This window comes from Mobula birostris, chromosome 5 (assembly GCF_030028105.1).
Source record: "Mobula birostris isolate sMobBir1 chromosome 5, sMobBir1.hap1, whole genome shotgun sequence".
Classification (NCBI taxonomy): Eukaryota; Metazoa; Chordata; class Chondrichthyes; order Myliobatiformes; family Myliobatidae; genus Mobula; species Mobula birostris.
This window is the reverse complement of record NC_092374.1, coordinates 207,756,298-207,776,644: the sequence shown is the minus strand read 5'-3', so window position 1 is coordinate 207,776,644 and position 20,347 is coordinate 207,756,298. Positions and strand designations below refer to the sequence as shown.

At 53.2% G+C, this 20,347-nt stretch overlaps 1 protein-coding gene across 1 annotated transcript; it reads right to left on the bottom strand.

The window, feature by feature from the left end:
- Positions 1–2,879: 2,879 nt before the first annotated feature.
- LOC140198493 (nucleoside diphosphate kinase homolog 5-like) lies at positions 2,880–19,558 on the bottom strand. The gene is made up of 5 exons (XM_072259580.1): positions 19,442–19,558; positions 12,399–12,604; positions 5,382–5,482; positions 4,570–4,688; positions 2,880–3,014 (listed from the first exon to the last, which is right to left on the bottom strand). The coding sequence occupies exons 1-5, from the start codon at positions 19,556–19,558 to the stop codon at positions 2,880–2,882; spliced, it is 678 nt and encodes a 225-aa protein (XP_072115681.1).
- Between the last annotated feature and the right edge of the window lie 789 nt (positions 19,559–20,347).

Sequence of the window (20,347 nt, the reverse complement as noted above, 5' to 3'; positions counted from 1 at the left end):
ACTGCTCCGTTTGCAGGATGTGGGAAGTCAGGGACAGCACAATTGTCCCTGATGACTACACCTGTGAAAGGTGCATTAAGCTGCAGCTCCTGACAAACCGAGTCAGGGAACTGGAGCTGGAGCTGGATGAACTTCCGATCATTCGGGAGGCAGGGGCAGAAATAGACAGGAGTTACAGGGAGACAGTCACCCCTAAGAGTCAGGAGACAGGTAGCTGGGTGACTGTCAGGAGAGGGAAGGAGAATAGACAGAATGAGCAGAGCACCCCTGTGGCTGTTCCCACCAATAATAAGTACATCATTTTGGATACTGTTGCTGGGGACAATCTACCAGGGACAAGTCGTAGTGGTCACGTCTCTGGCACCAAGATGGGACCCTCAACTCAGGAGGGAAGGAGGGAAAAGAGGAGAACAGTAGTGATAGGGGATTCGATAGTTAGGGGGACAGATAAGAGGTTCTGTGGAAGAGATCGAGAATCCCGGATGGTCGGTTGCCTCCCTGGTGCCAAGGTCCACAATATCTCGGATCGAGTTCCTGGTATTCTCAAGCGGGAGGGTGAGCAGCCGGATGTCATGGTCCATGTAGGGACCAATAATATGGGTAAGAAGAGTGAGGAGGTCGTGAAAGGTGAGTTCAGGGAGTTAGGCGCCAAGTTAAAGGACAGGACCACCAGGATAGCAATCTCAGGATTGCTACCAGTGCCACGTGCAGGTGGGTTTAGAAATAGTAAGATAGTGCAGATCAACACGTGGCTGAAGACATGGTGCAGGAGGGAGGGCTTCAGATTTATAGATAATTGGGCAGTTTTCCAGGGAAGGTGGGACCTGTTCTGGCAGGACGGTTTACATCTGAACTGGAGGGGGACAAATATTCCTGTGGGTAGGTTTGCCAGAGAGGCTTCAGTAGATTTAAACTAGATACGAGGGGGAAGGGGAACCAGAGTGTAGGAACAGATGTAGTAGAGAAGGAAGAAAAAGAAAATAAAGTTGTTTGCACTGTTAGTGATAGAGAGTAAGAGGTGGAAAATTTCTTAAATGCATTTATTTTAATGCTAGGAGATTTATAAGAAAGGTGGATGAGCTTAGAGCATGGATTGATACCTGGAAGTATGATGTTGTAGCTACTAGTGAAACATGGTTACAGGAGGGGTGTGATTGGCAACTAAATATTCCTGGATTTAATTGCTTCAGGTGTGATAGAATCAGAGGAACAAGAGGGCGAGGTGTTGCATTGCTTGTCAAAGAAAATATTACACCGGTGCTCTGGCAGGATAGATTAGAGAGCTCGTCTAGGGAAGCTATTTGGGTGGAATTGAGGAATGGGAAAGGTGTAGTAACACTTATAGGGGTGTATTATAGACCACCAAATGGGGAGTGAGAATTGGAGGAGCAAATTTGTAAGGAGATAGCAGATATTTGTAGTAAGCACAAGGTTGTGATTGAGGGAGATTTTAATTTTCCGCACATAGCCTGGGAAGCCCATACTATAAAAGGGCTGGATGGTTTGGAGTTTGTAAAATGTGTGCAGGATAGTTTTTTGCAGCAATACATAGAGGTACCAACTAGAGAAGGGGCAGTGTTGGATCTCCTTTTAGGGAATGAGATAGGTCAGGTGACGGAGGTTTGTGTTGGGGAGCACTTCGGGTCCAGTGATCACAATACCATTAGTTTCAATATAATTATGGAGAAGGATAGGTCTGGACCCAGGGTTGAGATTTTTGATTGGAGAAAGGCTAACTTTGAGGAGATGCGAAAGGATTTAGAAGGGCCGAGATGGCCTGTTTCCGTGCTGTAACTGTTATATGGTTATAAGATAAAAGGCATTGATCATGTGGATAGCCAGAGGCTTTTCCCCAGGGCTGAAATGGCTAACACGAGGCTTCGCAATGGTTTAAGGTGCTTGGAAGTAGGTACAAGGGGGATGTCAGAGGTAAGTTTTGCACATAGGGAGCATGGAATGCACTGCCAGCAAAGGTGGTAGAGGCAGATATGACAGGGTATTTTAAGGTACATGGAGCTTAGAAAATTAGAGGGCTATGCGGTAGGGAAATTCTAGGCAGCTTCTAGTTCAGGTTACGTGGTCGCAGTGTGGGCTGAAGGGCCTGTAATGTGCTGCTGATTTTCTATGTTTTATCTTCTTTCTATGTTAATGATGAAACAGCGGAGTAGACTCAATGAGCCAAACGGCCTAATTCTGCTCCTATACTTTATGGTCTGATGGTCACCAAACTCCAGACAGAATACCCTCCATCTACAAATGTGCTCTGCCTTCCATGGACAAGCCAGTTTTGAATACACATGGCCAAGCTGCCCCGGATCTCGTGCCTCCTGAAATGACCATTGCGAAGCTCAGCAAATGCTTCAGTGCTCTCTGCCTTCATGGGACTGGCGTCTGAGAAGACAAAGAGAGCCTGACTAAGATCGGCCAAGGGTGAGTGTGGGTGTGAGGGGTGGGGCTGGGGCCTAGATCCCTTCCCTCAAGAACACTATGTCTGGGTTCAAGGCCAGTGGGAGTAGAGGGTGCACTTTCGATCAAGAAGGTTGGAATCCCTGCTCACAAAGGTTAACTGGTCACTGGTATGCCTGGCTGTCTGGGCAAAGAGACAATGAGCTTGAGAGGGCTTGAAGGCAGAGGTTGTACGTTCTCCCCGTGACCATGTGGGTCTCCTCCGGATGCTCCCGTCTCCTCCCACACTCCAAAGACGTACTGTTAGGGTTCATGAGTTGTGAGATGGCAGCACGTCTGCGGACTGGGCCAGTCATTGGTGCAAGGTGATGCATTTCACAGTGTGTTTCCACTACACATGACAAGTCAAGTTAATCTTTAATCAATTCGTAACAGAGCTGGGTTTTCTGAAGGAAGGTAACAGCCTCTGCAACTCAGTGTTGTTTGGGAATGCCAGCTGTGTTATCATAGCTCTGGCCGGGATCGCAGGTGGGAGGCTCCCTCACTCTCTCCTCCCTCACCGAGGGGCGGTTCGGGTTATTGGCCAACAACCAGTCAGCCAGCCAGACCTGGAGCGGAGAAGAACGTCAGACCAATGCCGTCTGTTCGGAAAGCTCAGTTCCGGTTCCCTCCCTGGCTACAGTCAGGCTGGGCACGTCTGATCCAGCTGGGCAGGTGGCAGCCGCAGAGGAAGACCCAAGCAGCTTCCCTGGGGGTTTGAAATCGCACCCGGGTCCTTCCCCCGAACTCACTGACCGATACGCTGGGTGTTTTCATGGCTCACTGGGGATAATTTCAGATTCCCAGAGGGACTCTGGGGATTTGCTGGTGATTGTTCAGATTCGCTGTGATTCCGGGCACCTGGGTGGAGAACTGTAGATCAGCCGGGCACAATGTCCATCCAGCAGATCCACCTCAGGGTGCCCAACACACTGGGGACACAATGCCCTGGGGCCAACCATCACTACGGGTAGCAAAAACACCCTTCGGATATAATGCCACGGGGAGCCAACATTCTGGGGACCGAACACACAGAGGACGGAACACACGGGGGCCCGAACCCTCTGGGGCCCGAACCCTCTGGGGCCCGAACCCTCTGGGGACTGAACTCTCTGGGGACGGAACTCTCTGGGGACCGAACCCTCTGGGGACGGAACACACGGGGGGCCCGAATCCTCTGGGGACTGAACTCTCTGGGGACGGAACACACAGGGGCCCGAACTCTCTTGGGCCCGAACTCTCTGGGGACCGAACCCTCTGGGGACGGAACACACGGGGGCCCGAACCCTCTGGGGACTGAACTCTCTGGGGACGGAACACACGGGGGACCGAACCCTCTGGGGACTGAACTCTCTGGGGACGGAACACACGGGGGCCCGAACCCTCTGGGGACTGAACTCTCTGGGGACGGAACACACGGGGGCCTGAACCCTCTGGGGACTGAACTCTCTGGGGACGGAACACGCGGGGGCCCGAACCCTCTGGGGACTGAACTCTCTGGGGACGGAACCCTCTGGGGACTGAACTCTCTGGGGACGGAACACACGGGGGCCCGAACCCTCAGGGGACTGAACTCTCTGGGGACGGAACACACGGGGGCCCGAACCCTCAGGGGACTGAACTCTCTGGGGACGGAACACACGGGGGCCCGAACCCTCAGGGGACTGAACTCTCTGGGGACGGAACACACGGGGGCCCGAACCCTCAGGGGACTGAACTCTCTGGGGACGGAACACACGGGGGCCCGAACCCTCTGGGGACTGAACTCTCTGGGGACGGAACACACGGGGGCCCGAACCCTCTGGGGCCCGAACCCTCTGGGGACTGAACTCTCTGGGGACGGAACACACGGGGGCCCGAACCCTCTGGGGACTGAACTCTCTGGGGACGGAACACACGGGGGCCCGAACCCTCTGGGGACGGAACCCTCTGGGGACTGAACTCTCTGGGGACGGAACACACGGGGGCCCGAACCCTCTGGGGACTGAACTCTCTGGGGACGGAACACGCGGGGGACTCGACGCCCTCGCGACTCCCCATTTTTAAACATCTTACTGAGACCACCTTCAGTCGCAACACCCGGGGACCCAGTATGAATCCCCACCCCTCACCTCTGTGACTCACCACGGGCTTGCGAGGCTTCAGTTTGCACAGCTGGGTCAGGGCGAGGATCAGGGTCGGGGTGATGTACTTGCTGAGAAAATCCTCGGCCGCTTGACCACCCGGGAACGGCTCCATTGTGGCTGTGGGTCGTGAGAGTGTAGGGTCACTGCCAGTCGCTCCTCACCCCGCCTGTCCCAAAACACTTCCTCCAGTCCACTCCCTCCCCAGTAATCCCAGCCTCACCCATCCCACACCTCCCCACCCCTCCTGTCCCAAAACACTTCCTCCAGTCCACTCCCTCCGCAGTAATCCCGGACCTCCTCACCCCACCCTCGTCCTCTCCCTCATCCCAGACCCCCTCACCCCACCCTCATCCTCTCCCACATCCCAGACCTCCTCACCCCACCCATCCCACCCTCGTCCTCTCCCTCATCCCAGACCTCCCCACCCCTCCCATCCCTCTCCACCCCTCCCATCCCAAAACACTTCCTCCAGTCCACTACATCCCCAGTAATCCCAGCCTCACCCATCCCAGACCTCGTCACCCCACCTGTCCTAACCCACCCCTCTTTCCTACTCCCTCCACACAGACCTCCTCACCCCTCCCATCCCATCCCACCCTCGACCTCTCCCTCATTTCAGACCTCCTCACCCCTCCCATCCCACCCTGTCCTTTTCCTCATCCCAAACCCTCCTCACCCCTTCCATCCCATGTGCTCTGCTCTCATCCCAAACCCTCCTCACCACTCCAGTCCCATCCCACCCCGTTCTCTCCCTCCCTCCAGATGTCCTCACCCCTCCCGTCCCATCCCCTCCTGTCCCAGGTTCCTCACTGTTGGGGAAGAAGAAAGTGATTTCTCTCTCAGCCGCGGAGAAACAGTCGCTGCCGTGGAGCCCATTCCGGATCCGATCCGTCCCATAAATGGCCCTCAGACTGTGGGTGGAGTAAGCACATGTAACCTCCGGAAAGCCCCACTGACCCAGTGTGCGTACACCCCTCCACTCCCCTCCCCTCCCCATCCCAATGTCCGTACACCCCTTCCAATCCCCATCCCCATCCCCATCCCCACCCCAATGTCCGTACACCCCTCCCAATCCCCATCCCCATCCCCATCCCCATCCCAATGTCTGTACACACCTCCCCATCCCCATCCCCATCCCAATATCTGTACACCCCTCACCATCCCCATCCCCATCCCAATGTCTGTACACCCCTCCCCATCACAATGTCTGTACACCCCTCCCCAGCCCCATCCCCATCCCAATGTCTGTACACCCCTCACCATCCCCATCCCCATCCCCATCCCCATCCCCACCCCAATGTCTGTACACCCCTCCCCATCACAATGTCTGTACACCCTTCCCCATCCCAATGTCTGTACACCCCTCCTCATCCCCATCCCCATCCCAATGTCTGTACACCCCTCACCATCCCCATCCCCACCCCAATGTCTGTACACCCCTCCCAATCCCCATCCCCATCCCAATGTCTGTACACACCTCCTCATCCCCATCCCCACCCCAATATCTGTACACCCCTCACCATCCCCATCCCCACCCCAATGTCTGTACACCCCTCCCAATCCCCATCCCCACCCCAATCTCTGTACACCTCTCCCCAACCCCATCCCCATCACAATGTCCGTACACCCCTCCCCATCCCAATGTCTGTACACCCATCCCAATGTCTGTACACCCCTCCCCATCCCCATGTCTGTACACCCCTCCCCATCCCCATCACAATGTCCATACACCCCTCCCCATCCCCATCACAATGTCCGTACACCCCTCCCCATCCCCATCCCCACCCCAATGTCTGTAAACCCCTCCCAATCCCCATCCCCATCCCAATGTCTGTACACACCTCCCCATCCCCATCCCCACCCCAATATCTGTACACCCCTCACCATCCCCATCCCCACCCCAATGTCTGTACACCCCTCCCAATCCCCATCCCCACCCCAATCTCTGTACACCTCTCCCCAACCCCATCCCCATCACAATGTCCGTACACCCCTCCCCATCCCAATGTCTGTACACCCATCCCAATGTCTGTACACCCCTCGCCATCCCCATCACAATGTCTGTACACCCTTCCCCATCCCAATGTCTGTACACCCCTCCCCATCCCAATGTCCGTACACCCGTCCCCATCCCCATCCCAATGTCCGTACACCCCTCCCCATCCCCATCCCCATTCCAATGTCTGTACACCCCTCCCCATCCCTATCCCCACCCCAATGTCTGTACACCCCTCCCAATCCTCATCCCAATGTCTGTACACCCCTCCCCATCCCAATGTCCGTACACCCCTCCCCATCCCCATCCCAATGTCTGTACACCCCTCCCAATCCCCATCCCCATCCCAATGTCTGTACACCCTTCCCCATCCCCATCCCCATCTTCATCTCAATGTCTGTACACCCATCCCATCACAATGTCTGTACACCCCTCCTCATCCCCATCCCCATCCCAATGTCTGTACATCCCTCACTATCCCCATCCCCACCCCAATGTCTGTACATCCCTCCCCATCCCCATCACAATGTCTGTACACCCCTCCCCATCCCCATCCCAATGTCTGTACACCCCTCCCCAACCCCATCCCCATGTCTGTACACCCCTCCCAATCCCCATCCTCATCCCCATCCCAATGTCTGTACACCCATCCCAATGTCCGTACACTCCTCCCCATCCCCATCCCAATGTCTGTACACCCCTCCTCATCCCCATCCCCATTCCAATGTCTGTACACCCCTCCTCATCCCCATCCCCATTCCAATGTCTGTCCACCCCTCCCAATCCCCATTCCCATCCCAATGTCTGTACACCCTTCCCAATCCCCATCCCCATCCCCATCCCAATGTCTGTACATCCATCCCAATGTCCGTACACTCCTCCCCATCCCCATCCCCATTCCAATGTCTGTACACCCCTCACCATCCCCATCCCCACCCCAATGTCTGTACATCCCTCCCCATCCCCATCAATGTCTGTTCACCCCTCCCCATCCCCATCCCCATCCCAATGTCTGTACACCCCTCCTCATCTCCATCCCAATGTCTGTACACCCCTCCCCAACCCCATCCCCATGTCTGTACACCCCTCCTTATCCCCATCCCCACCCCAATGTCTGTACACCCCCCCAACCCCATCCCCATCACAATGTCCGTACACCCCTCCCCATCCCAATGTCTGTACACCCCTCCGCATCCCTATCACAATGTCTATACACCCCTCCCCATCCCCATCACAATGTCTGTAAACCCCTCCCCATCCCCATCCCCATCCCCATCCCCATCCCAATGTCTGTACACCCCTCCCCATCCCCATCCGCACCCTAATGTCTGTACACCCCTCACCATCCCCATCACAGTCTGTACACCCCTCCCCATCCCCATCCCCATCCCCATCCCAATGTCTGTACACCCCTCCCCATCCCCATCCCCATCCCCATCCCAATGTCCGTACACCCATCCCAATGTCCGTACACCCCTCCCCATCTCCATCCCCATTCCAATGTCTGTACACCCCTCCCAATCCCCATCCCCATCCCAATATCTGTACACCCTTCCCCATCCCCATCCCCATCCCCATCCCAATTTCTGTACACCCCTCCCCATCACAATGTCTGTACACCCCTCCCCATCCCCATCCCCATCACAATGTCTGTACACCCCTCCCCATCCCCATCCCCATCACAATGTCTGTACACCCCTCCCCATCCCCATCCCCATCCCCATCCCAATGTCTGTACACCCATCCCAATGTCCGTACACCCCTCCCCATCTCCATCCCCATTCCAATGTCTGTACACCCCTCCCCATCCCCATCCCCATCCCCATCCCAATGTCTGTACACCCATCCCAATGTCCGTACACCCCTCCCCATCTCCATCCCCATTCCAATGTCTGTACACCCCTCCCCATCACAATGTCTGTACACCCCTCCCCATCCCCATCCCCATCACAATGTCTGTACACCCCTCCCCATCCCTATCCCCATCCCCATCCCCATCCCCACCCAAATGTCTATACACCCTTCCCCATCCCCACCCCCATCCCAATCTCCGTACATCCCTCCCCAACCCCATCCCCATCCCAATCTCTGTACACCCCTCCCCAACCCCATCCCCATCCCAATCTCCGTACACCCCTCCCCATCCCCATCTCCACCCCAATGTCTGTACACCCCACCCCATCCCCATCCCCATCCCAATGTCTGTCCACCCTTCCCATCCCCAATCCCCACCCCAATGTCTGTACACCCCTCCCCATCCCCATCCCAATGTCTGTACACCCCTCCTCATCCCCATCCCAATGTCTGTACACCCCTCCCAATCCCCATCCCCATCCCAATGTCTGTACACCCTTCCCCATCCCCATCCCCATCCCAATGTCTGTACACCCATCCCCAACCCCATCCCCACCCCAATGACTGTACACCCCTCCCCAACCCCATCCCCATCCAAATGTCTGTACACCCCTCCCCATCCCCAACCCAATGTCTGTACACCCCTCTCCAACCCCATCTCCATCACAATGTCTGTACATCCCTCCCCATCCCCATCCGCATCCCAATGTCCGTACACCCCTCCCCATCCCCATCCCCATTCCAATGTCTGTACACCCCTCCCCATCCCCATCCCAGTGTCTGTACACACATCCCAATCCCCATCCCCATCCCAATGTCTGTACACCCCTCCCCATCCCCATCCCAATGTCTGTACACCCATCCCCATCACAATGTCTGTACACCCCTCCTCATCCCCATCTCAATGTCTGTACACTCCTCCCCATCCCCATCACAATGTCTATACACCCCTCCCCATCCCCATCACAATGTCTGTAAACCCCTCCCCATCCCCATCCCCATGTCTGTACACCCCTCCCCATCCCCATCCGCACCCTAATGTCTGTACACCCCTTGCCATCCCCATCACAATGTCTGTACACCCCTCCCCATCCCCATCCCAATGTCTGTACACCCCTCCCCATCCCCATCCCCATCCCAATGTCTGTACACCCCTCCCCATCCCCATCCCCATCTCCATCCCCATCCCAATGTCTGTACACCCATCCCAATGTCCGTACACCCCTCCCCATCTCCATCCCCATTCCAATGTCTGTACACCCCTCCCGATCCCCATCCCCATCCCCATCCCAATATCTGTACACCCTTCCCCATCCCCATCCCCATCCCCATCCCAATTTCTGTACACCCCTCCCCATCACAATGTCTGTACACCCCTCCCCATCCCCATCCCCATCACAATGTCTGTACACCCCTCCCCATCTCCATCCCCATCCCCACCCGAATGTCTATGCACCCCCCCATCCCCACCCCCATCCCAATCTCCATACATCCCTCCCCAACCCCATCCCCATCCCAATCTCCGTACACCCCTCCCCAACCCCATCCCCATCCCAATCTCCGTACACCCCTCCCCATCCCCATCTCCACCCCAATGTCTGTACACCCCTCCCCATCCCCATCCCCATCCCAATGTCTGTACACCCCTCCCCATCCCAATGTCTGTCCACCCTTCCCATCCCCAATCCCTGCCCCAATGTCTGTACACCCCTCCCCATCCCCATCCCAATGTCTGTACATCCCTCCCCATCCCCATCCCCATCCCAATGTCTGTCCACCCTTCCCATCCCCAATCCCCACCCCAATGTCTGTACACCCCTCCCCATCCCCATCACAATGTCTGTACACTCCTCCCCATCCCCATCACAATGTCTATACACCCCTCCTCATCCCCATCCCCATCCCAATGTCTGTACACCCCTCCTCATCCCCATCCCAATGTCTGTACACCCCTCCCAATCCCCATCCCAATGTCTGTACACCCTTCCCCATCCCCATCCCCATCCCAATGTCTGTACACCCATCCCCAACCCCATCCCCACCCCAATGACTGTACACCCCTCTCCAACCCCATCCCCATCCAAATGTCTGTACACCCCTCCCCATCCCCAACCCAATGTCTGTACACCCCTCTCCAACCCCATCCCCATCCCAATGTCTGTACATCCCTCCCCATCCCCATCCCCATCCCAATGTCTGTCCACCCTTCCCATCCCCAATCCCCACCCCAATGTCTGTACACCCCTCTCCATCCCCATCACAATGTCTATACACTCCTCCCCATCCCCATCACAATGTCTATACACCCCTCCTCATCCCCATCCCAATGTCTGTACACCCCTCCTCATCCCCATCCCAATGTCTGTACACCCCTCCCAATCCCCATCCCCATCCCAATGTCTGTACACCCTTCCCCATCCCCATCCCCATCCCAATGTCTGTACACCCATCCCCAACCCCATCCCCACCCCAATGACTGTACACCCCTCTCCAACCCCATCCCCATCCTAATGTCTGTACACCCCTCCCCATCCCCAACCCAATGTCTGTACACCCCTCTCCAACCCCATCTCCATCACAATGTCTGTACATCCCTCCCCATCCCCATCCGCATCCCAATGTCCGTACACCCCTCCCCATCCCCATCCCCATTCCAATGTCTGTACACCCCTCCCCATCCCCATCCCAATGTCTGTACACACATCCCAATCCCCATCCCCATCCCAATGTCTGTACACCCTTCCCCATCCCCATCCCCATCCCAATGTCTGTACCCTTCCCCATCCCCATCCCCATCCCAATGTCTGTACACCCTTCCCCATCCCCATCCCCATCCCAATGTCTGTACCCTTCCCCATCTCCATTCCCATCCCAATGTCTGTACACCCCTCCTCATCCCCATCTCAATGTCTGTACACCCATCCCCATCCCCATCCCCACCCGAATGTCTATACACCCCTCCCAATCCCCATCCCCATCCCAATCTCCGTACACCCCTCCCCAATCCCATCCCCATCCCAATCTCCGTACACCCCTCCCCATCCCCATCCCCATCCCAATGTCTGTACACCCTTCCCAATCCCCACCCCAACGTCAATGTCCGTACAACCCTTCTGACATGTGTGAATGGGTGTGTGTATGTGTGTATATATGTGTTTATGTGTATCTGTGTGTGAGTGTTTTTGTGTGTGGGTGTGTTTGTTGTGTGTTTGTGAGTGGGTGTGTGTGTGTGAGTGTGTGTTTGTGAATGTGTCTGTGTGTGTGTTCATGTATGTCTGTGTGTGTGAGTATGTGCGTATGTGTTTATGTGTGTCTGTGTGTGTTTGTGAATGTGCGTGTCTGTTTATATGTGTCTGTGTGTGTGTGCTTGTGAATGTGTCTGTGTGTGTTTGTTAGTGTGTGTTAATGTGTGTCTGTGTGTTTGTGTGAGTGTGTTTATGTGTGTCTGTGTATGTGTGTGTATTTATGTGTGTGTGTGTGTGTTTGTGAGTGTGTGTTTATGTGTGTGTGAGTGGGTGTGTGTGTGTTTATGTGTGTATGTATAAGTGTGTGTGTGCTTTTGTGTTTTTGTGAGTGGGTGTGTGTGTTTGTGTTTTTGTGTGAGTGTGTATGTTTATGTGTGTCTGTGTGTGTTTGTGTGAGTGGGTGTGTTTTTGTGAGTGTGTGTGTGTTTGTGTGTGTTTTTGTGAGTGTGTGCGTTTATGTGTGTCTGTGTGTGTTTGTGTGAGTGTGTATGTTTATGTGTGCCCGTGTGTGTTTGTGTGTGTGTGTGTATATGTGTTTATGTGTGTATGTATGAGTATGTGTTTGTGTGTGTTTTTGTGAGTGGGTGTGTGTGTTTGTGTTTTTGCGTGTGTGTGTATGTTTATGTGAGTGTGTGTGTTTGTGAGTGGGTGTGTTTTTTGTGTGTGTGTGTGTGTGTGTGTGTGTTTATGTGCGTCTGTGTGTGTGTGTATGCGTCTCTGTCACTCTCTCACCTCCTGGGCTGTATCTCCTTTGCCCTCTCAGGGTCAGCTGGCCCTAGCAGGTCCTTCCAGTGCCGGACCGCCGAGTCCCTGGCCAGATGCAGGGCTACCAGCAGTCCTGAGCAGAGGTGAGTTGTCAGGCTCGGGAACACCATCTTACAAGAGTGTTCAGCGTAGAACTCGCTGGCTTGTTCCGGACTCAGTTGCAGTCTCCTCTTCTGGAGGAGGGGAGAGAGATTGGTCAGTCCTGTCTCACAGACGGGGGCAACCCTTCCTAACAATAGTCTCATCCTGGAGCAGAGCACAAACACTACTCAGATGGTGACGTGGAGCTGTACAGCGGCGAGAGAGATCAGCTGTGTGACTGGTGTCACAACCACCACCTCGTACTCAGTGCCAGTAAGGCCACGGAATGGACTGTGAATTCAGAAAGGAGAAGTGAAGGGAACACACCAGTCCTCATTGAGGGAGCAGTTTAAACTACTGGGTGTCAATATCTGTGAATCTAGCCTGCGTCCAGCATCTCGATGCAGTTGCAAAGAAGACACAACAGCAGCTATCTTTCATTCAGAGTCTGAGCAGATCTGGTATGTCAGCAAAAGCACGCACCGTGGACAGCTCTCTAACTGGCTGTATCACACTGCACAGGATGGGGAAAAGCTGCAGAGAGTTGTGAACTCAGTCAGCCTCATTAAGAGCAGCAGACTCCCCAGCGTCCATCATCGTGGACTCTGATCACCCACTTCTCACTGTTACAGTCAGGAAGGAGGTGCAGGAGCCTGAAGGCACACACTCAGTGATTCGGGAACAGCTTCCTCCCCTCTGCCGTCTGACTTCTCAATGATCTGTGAACCCATGAACACTCTCTCCCTCTCTTTGAGCAATTCTTGTATATTTTCTTTATAGACATGGTTGTGTATGGCAAGATGACTAATGTCATGACATGCTGTACCTCAGTGACCCTGATTGTGATCCTGGATGTCCATGGCAAAATTTACTACTCCTCATCCATTAACCCTTTCATTCCCAGAAAACCTCCGCTGGGCCCTCTCCAACGTCAGGCCAAACCTGCTCACAATACTCTGTGCGGTCCGACCAATGACATTACACCCTTGCTTTCCTATTCCAGACCTCTAAAACTGAATGTGAGTATCACATCTGCCTCCCTCACCACCGATACAAGCTGAAAATGACCGTTGAGGAATGCTGAGACAGAGAGATGGTGAGGGGGCGTTGGCGCAGACCAGGACTTTACCTCCTGGAGGGTAGAAGATTCAGGGGTGACATGATAGAGGTATATAAGGTGCTGACACACATAAACAGGGTGAAACCAGATCATTCTTTTCCCAGGGAGCCCGTGTTAAACATAAGAGTGCATAGGTTTAAGGTCAGAGGTGACAGATTTACAAAAAGGCACATCACACAGATGGAGTGTGTATTTGGAATGAGCTGCTAGATGGGGATGGGGAGGGGTGTACAGTCATTGGGATGGGGATGGGGAGGGGTGTACAGACATTGGGATGGGGAGGGGTGTACAGTCATTGGGATGGGGAGGGGTGTACAGACATTGGGATGGGGATGGGAAGGGGTGTACAGACATTGGGGTGGGGATGGGGAGGGGTGTACAGACATTGGGGTGGGGATGGGGATGGGGAGGGGTGTACAGACATGGGGATGAGGATGGGGAGGGGTTTACAGACATTGGGATGGGGATGGAGAGGGGTGTATAGACATTGGGATGGGGATGGGGAGGAGTGTACAGGCATTGGGATGGGAATGGAGAGGGGTGTACAGACATTGGGATGGGGATGGGGAGGGGTGTACAGACATTGGGATGGGGATTGGGTGGGGTGTACAGACATTGGAATGGGGATGGGGAGGGGTGTACAGACATTGTGGTGGGGATGGGGAGGGGTGTACAGACATTGGGATTGGGATGGGGATGGGGTTGGGGAGGGGTGTACAGACATTGGGATGGGGAGGGGTTTACAGACATTGGGATGGGGATGGGGAGGGGTGTACAGACATTGGGATGGAGATAGGGATGGGGAGGGGTGTACAGACATTGGGTAAGGGGATGGGGAGGGGTTCACAGACATTGGGATGGGGATGGGGAGGGGTGTACAGACATTGGGATGGGGATGGGGAGGGGTGTACAGACATTGGGATGGGGATGGGGATTGGGAGGGGTGTACAGACATTGGAATGGGGATGGGGATGGGGAAGGGTGTACAGACATTGGGATGGGGATGGGGATTGGTAGGGGTGTACAGACATTGGGGTGGGAGTGGAGATGGGTTGGGAATGCATATTTGTAATGAGCTGCTAGAAACAGTGGTTGAGACTGGCACATGAGCAATGTTTCAAACTGCAGAAGCTGGAAATCCAGAGCAACACACACAAACTGCTGGAGGAACTCCATGGCTCAGGTAGCAACTATGGAAATGAATAAACAGTGGACGTTTCAGGCCAAGACTTGTCACCTAGACAAGTCAGTGCATAGGAGGGATTTTAGATTATGAGAACACTCAGTCCTCTTGTATTGTCATTTAGAAATGCATACATGCATTAAGAAATGATACAATGTTTCTCCGGAGTGATATCACAGAAAAAAATTTTGAGGGCTCTGGGCCTAACACAAGCAGAAGGGACTAGACCGGTTAGCAACACAGCATGGACATGAGATGCAATGGTGAGACTTTATAAAGCTCTTCTGAAGCCTCACTTGGAGTATTGTGAGCGTGCTTATCTTGGAAAGGAGGTGCTGAAACTGGAGAGGCTTCAAAGGAGGTTCACAAAAATGATGTCAGGATTGAATGGCTTGTCATATGAAGAGTGTTTGATGGCTCTGGGCCTGTACTCACTGGAACTCAGAAGAGTGAGGGATGACCTCATTGGAACCTATCGAATTGTGAAAGGCCTTGATAGAGTGGATGTGGAGAGGATGTTCCAATGATGGGAGAGTCTAAACCAGAGGACACAGCCTCAGAATAGAGGGGCTTCCTTTTAGGGGGGAGGTGAGGAGGATTTTCTTTCGCCACAGAGAGTTGAATCTGTGGAATTCGTTGCCACAGGCAGCTGTAGAGGCCAAGCCTTTATGTATATTTAAGGCAGAGGTTGATAGATTGTTTATTGGTCAGGACATGAAGGGATATGGGGAGGAGACAGTAGATTGGGGTTTAGAAGAAAAATGAATCACCATGATTCAGGCACAACAGCGAGTTAGACCGGCAGGAAGAAATTAAAAAGAAGACAGCTTTTTAGGGCGGGCAGTGGAGGGAGTCAGAGTAGGAGGGCTTTGGCTCAACAGGGCTTCAGCGATAACGGGTCAAGGTGAGGTAAGTTACTTGTGAAGAATAGGAATAGGATGTGTGTCTGTGAGGCTGGTGTCCTTTACTGGGTGTCAGATGTGGGATGTCCGGGAGACTCCCAGCCTCCCGGATGGCCACATCTGCATCAGGTGCGTCGAGTTGCAGGTCCTTAGAGACCTGGTTAGGGAACTGGAGATGCAGCTCGATGTCTTCGACTGGTCAGGGAAAGTGAGGATATGACAGATAGGAGCTTTAGGCAAGTAGTCACACCGGGGCTTCGGGAGACAGATAAGTGGGTAACAGTCAGCAAGAGTCAGGTACTAGAGAGTACCCCAGTGACTGTCCCCCTTGACAATAAGTACTCCTGTTTGAGTACTGTTGGGGGGAACAGCCTACCTGGGGGAGGCAACAGTGGCTGTGTCTCTGGCACAGAGTCTGGCCCTGAGGCTCAGAAGGGTAGGGAAAGGAAGAGGGCAGCAGTGATAGGGGACTCTATAGTTAGGGGGTCAGACAGGCGATTCTGTGGACGCAGGAAAGAAACACGGATGGTAGTTTGCCTCCCAGGTGCCAGGTGAGGGATGTTTCTGACCGTGACAACGATATCCATGAGGCAGGAGTTTAGATTTCTGTATCATTGGGACCTCTTTTGGGGCAGGCGTGACCTGTCGAAAAGGACAGGTTGCACTTGAATCCCAGGGGGACCAATATCCTGGCAGGGAGGTTTGCTAAGGCTATTGGGGAGAGTTTAAACTAGAACTGCTGGGGGTTGGGAAATGAACTGAACAGAAGGAGGAAGAGGCTGTTGGCTCACAAATAGAGAAAGCTTGGAGATAGTGTGAGGGGGAAGATAGGCAGGTGATAGAGAAGGGATGCGCTCAGACTGATGGTTTGAGATGTGTGTTTTAATGCAAGAAGCATCATGAACAAAGCAGATGAGCTTAGAGTGTGGATCAGTACTTGGAGCTATGATGTTGTGGCCATTACAGAGACTTGGATGGTTCAGGGGAAGGAACGGTTACTTAGAGTGCCAGGCTTTAGATGTTTCATAAAGGACAGGGAGGGAGGCAAAAGAGGTGGGGGCGTGGCACTGTTGATTAGAGATAGTGTCACGGCTGCAGAAAAGGAGGAAGTCATGGAGGGATTGTCTGCGGAGTCTCTGTGGGTGGAAGTTAGGAACAGGAAAGGGTCAATAACTCTACTTGGTGTTTTTATAGACCACCCACAGGGACATCGAGGAGCAGATAGGGAGACATATTCTGAAACAGTACTATAATAACAGGGCTGTCGTGATGGGAGATTTTAATTTCCCCAATATTGATTGGCATCTCCCGAGAGCAAGGGCTTTAGATGGAGTGGAGTTTGTTAGGTGTGTTCAGGAAGGTTTCCTGACACAATATGTAGATAAGCCTACAAGAGGAGAGGCTGTACTTGATCTGGTGTTCGGAAATGAACCTGGTCAGGTGTCAGGTCTCTCAGTGGGAGAGCATTTCTGAGATAGTGATCACAATTCTATCTCCTTTAACATAGCATTGGAGAGGGATAGGAACAGACAAGTCAGGAAAACTTCTAATTGGAGTAAGGGGAAATATGAGAATATCAGGCAGGAACATGGAAGCATAAATTGGGAAAAGACATTCTCTGGGAAATGTATGGCAGAAATCTTGCAAATGTTCATGGGATATTTGTGTGGTGTTCTGCATGGGTACGTTCCAATGAGACAGGGAAAGGATGGTAGGGGACAGGAACCATGGTGCACAAAGGCTGTTTAAAATCTGGTCAAGAGGAAGAGAAAAGCTTACGAAAGGTTCAAAAAACTAGGTAATGACAGAGATCTAGAAGATTAAAAGGCTAGCAGGAAGGAGCTTTAAGGATGAAATTAGGAGAGCCAGAAGGGGCCATGAGAAGGCCTTGGCGAGCAGGATTAAGGAAAACACACAAGGCATTCTACAAGTTTGTGAAGAGCAAGAGGATAAGACATGAGAGAATAGGACCAATCAAGTGTGACAGTGGAAAAGTGTGTATGGAACCGGAAGAGATAACAGAGATACTTAATGAATCTTTTGTTTCAGTATTCACTACAGAAAAGGACCTTGGCGATTGTAGGGACAAATTACAGCAGAGTGAAAAGCTTGAACATAAAGACATTAAGAAAGAGGATGTGCTGGAGCAATTGGAAAGCATCAACTTGGATAAGTCGCTGGGACCGGATGAGATGTACCACAGGCTACTGTGGGAGTCGAGAGAGGAGATTGCTGAGCCTCTGGCAATGATCTTTGCATCATCAATGGGGACGGGAGAAGTTCTGGAGGATTGGAGGGTTGCAGATGTTGCTCCCTTATTCAAGAAAGGGAGTAGAGATAGCCCAGAAAATTATAGACCAGTGAGTCTTACTTCAGTGGTTGGTAAGTTGAAGAAAATCCTGAGAGGCAGGATTTATGAATATTTGGAGAGGCATAACATGATTAGGAATAGTCAGCATCGCTTTGTCAAAGGCAAGTCGTGCCTTACGAGCCTGAATGAATTTTTTGAGGATGTGACTAAACACATTGATGAAGGAAGAGCAGTAGATGTAGTGTATATGGATTTTAGCAAGGCATTTGATAAGGTACCCCATGCAAAGCTTATTGAGAAAGTAAGGAGGCATGGGATCCAAGGGGACATTGCCTTGTGCACCCAGAACTGGCTTGTCCACAAAAGGCAAAGAGTGGTTGTATACAGGTCATATTCTGCATGGAGGTCGGTGACCAGTGGTGTGCCTCAGGGATCTGTTCTGGGACCCTTATTCTTCATGATTTGTATAAATGACCTGGATGAGGAAGTGGAGGGATGGGTTAGTAAATTTGCTGCTGACACAAATGTTGGGGGTGTTGTGGATAGTGTTGCAAAATTGGGTTGAGAAGTGGCAGATGGAGTTCATCCCAGATAAGTGTGAGGTGGTTCATTTTGGTAGGTCAAATATGATGGCAGGATATAGTATTAATGGTAAGACTCTTGGCAGTGTGGAGAATCAGAGGGATCTTGGGGTCCGAGTCCATAGGACGCTCAAAGCAGCTCTGCAGGTTGACTCTGTGGTTAAGAAGGTTATACGGTGTATTGGCCTTCATCAACTGTGGAATTGAATTTAGGAGCCGAGAGGTAATGTTGCAGCTATGTAGGACCCTGGTCAGACCCCACTTGGAGTACTGTGCTCAGTTCTGGTCACCTCACTACAGGAAGGATGTGTAAACCATAGAAAGGATGCAGAGGAGATCTACAAGGATGTTGCCTGGATTGGGGAGCATGCCTTATGAGAATAGGTTGAGCGAACTCAGCCTTTTCTCCTTGGAGCGACGGAGGATGAGAGGTGACCTGATAATGAGAGGCATTGATCGTGTGGATAGTCAGAGGCTTTTTCCCAGGGTTGAAATGGCTAGCACGAGACGACACAGGTTTAAGGTGCTGGGGAGTAGGTACAGAGGAGATGTCAGTGGTAGGTTTTTTACGCAGAGAGTGGTGAGTGCATGGAATGGGCTGCCGGCGGCGATGGTGGAGGTGGAAACAATGGGGTTTTTTAAGAGGGCTATGGGTAAGCCTGGGTAGTTCTAAGGTAGGGACATGTTTGGCACAGCTTTGTGGGCCAAAGGGCCTGTGTTGTGCTGTAGGTTTTCTACGTTTCTGTGAAATGGCAGAGCAGACTCGATGAGCCAAATAGCCGAATTCTGTGCCGATATGGAGATGGGCTGAAGGGCCTTTTTCCTACTGTACCTGGACTATAAGGAAGCCTGACTGAAGAATGGTCTCCTCGATCTCCAGTTCCTTGTGCACAGCATCAGGTTTGATGAGGGCCAGGGTGAACTCTACTACCGGTCGAGGGCTCTCCATCAGTCTGCAAGCATGAGGTGTCTGTCACCGGCATGGAGGGTAGAGGGAGAGAGAGATAGGGAGAGGGTGAGGGGGTGAGAGAGATAGGGAGAGGGAGGAAGAAAAGGAGCAGGGGGGTGTCAGGAGGGAGAGAGGGAGGGGAGAGAGGGGGAGGGAGAGAGGAGGAAGAGGGGGAGGGAGAGGGGGGAGGGAGAGGGGAGAGAGAGAGGGGGGAGGGAGAGAGGGGGAGAGACAGAGAGGGGGAGGGAGGGGGGAGGGAAAGAGGGGGAGAGAGAGGGGGGAGGGAGGGGGGAGAGAGGGAGAGGGGGAGGGAGAGAGAGGGGAGAGAGGGGGAGGGAAAGAGGGGAGACAGAGAGGGGAGGGAGAGGAGGGGGAAGGGAGAGGGAGAGAGGGGGAGGGAGAAAGAGACAGAGAGAGGGAGATGGTGAGAGAGAGGGGGAGGGAGGGGGGAGGGAGAGAGGGGGAGGGAGAGGGAGACATGGTGAGAGAGACGGGACAGAGAGTTGGTGAGAGAAGGAAATGGAGATACAGAAGGGAAAACAGAATGGGAGAGAGAGATACAGAGATGGGGGGGAGACAGAAATACAGGAAGTGAGAAGGGAAACAGAGTGGGGTAGGTGCAAAGACAGATACATTAAATGATGCTCGCACATTCTAGTGTTCGAGAGAGATGGAGAAGTGAAAACGTTCCAACAGCTGGCATCTGGGATTCCCTGCTGGGCAGGGCCATTTCCCCAGCTGGGTTGGATTCGATTCTCGGTTTACCAACTGCGGTTGGGTGTTCCTCCC

Bases quoted from the DNA above. Each gene is read 5' to 3' on its own strand.
- LOC140198493 (XM_072259580.1), bottom strand. From the start codon at position 19,558: ATGGAGAGCCCTCGACCGGTAGTAGAGTTCACCCTGGCCCTCATCAAA. The intron at 5,483-12,398 runs GTGAGAGAGTGA...CTCCACCCACAG, and splicing joins AAGGAGATACAGCCCAGGAG to TCTGAGGGCCATTTATGGGA. The intron at 4,689-5,381 runs GTGAGGAACCTG...CACGACCCACAG, and splicing joins CACTTTCTTCTTCCCCAACA to CCACAATGGAGCCGTTCCCG.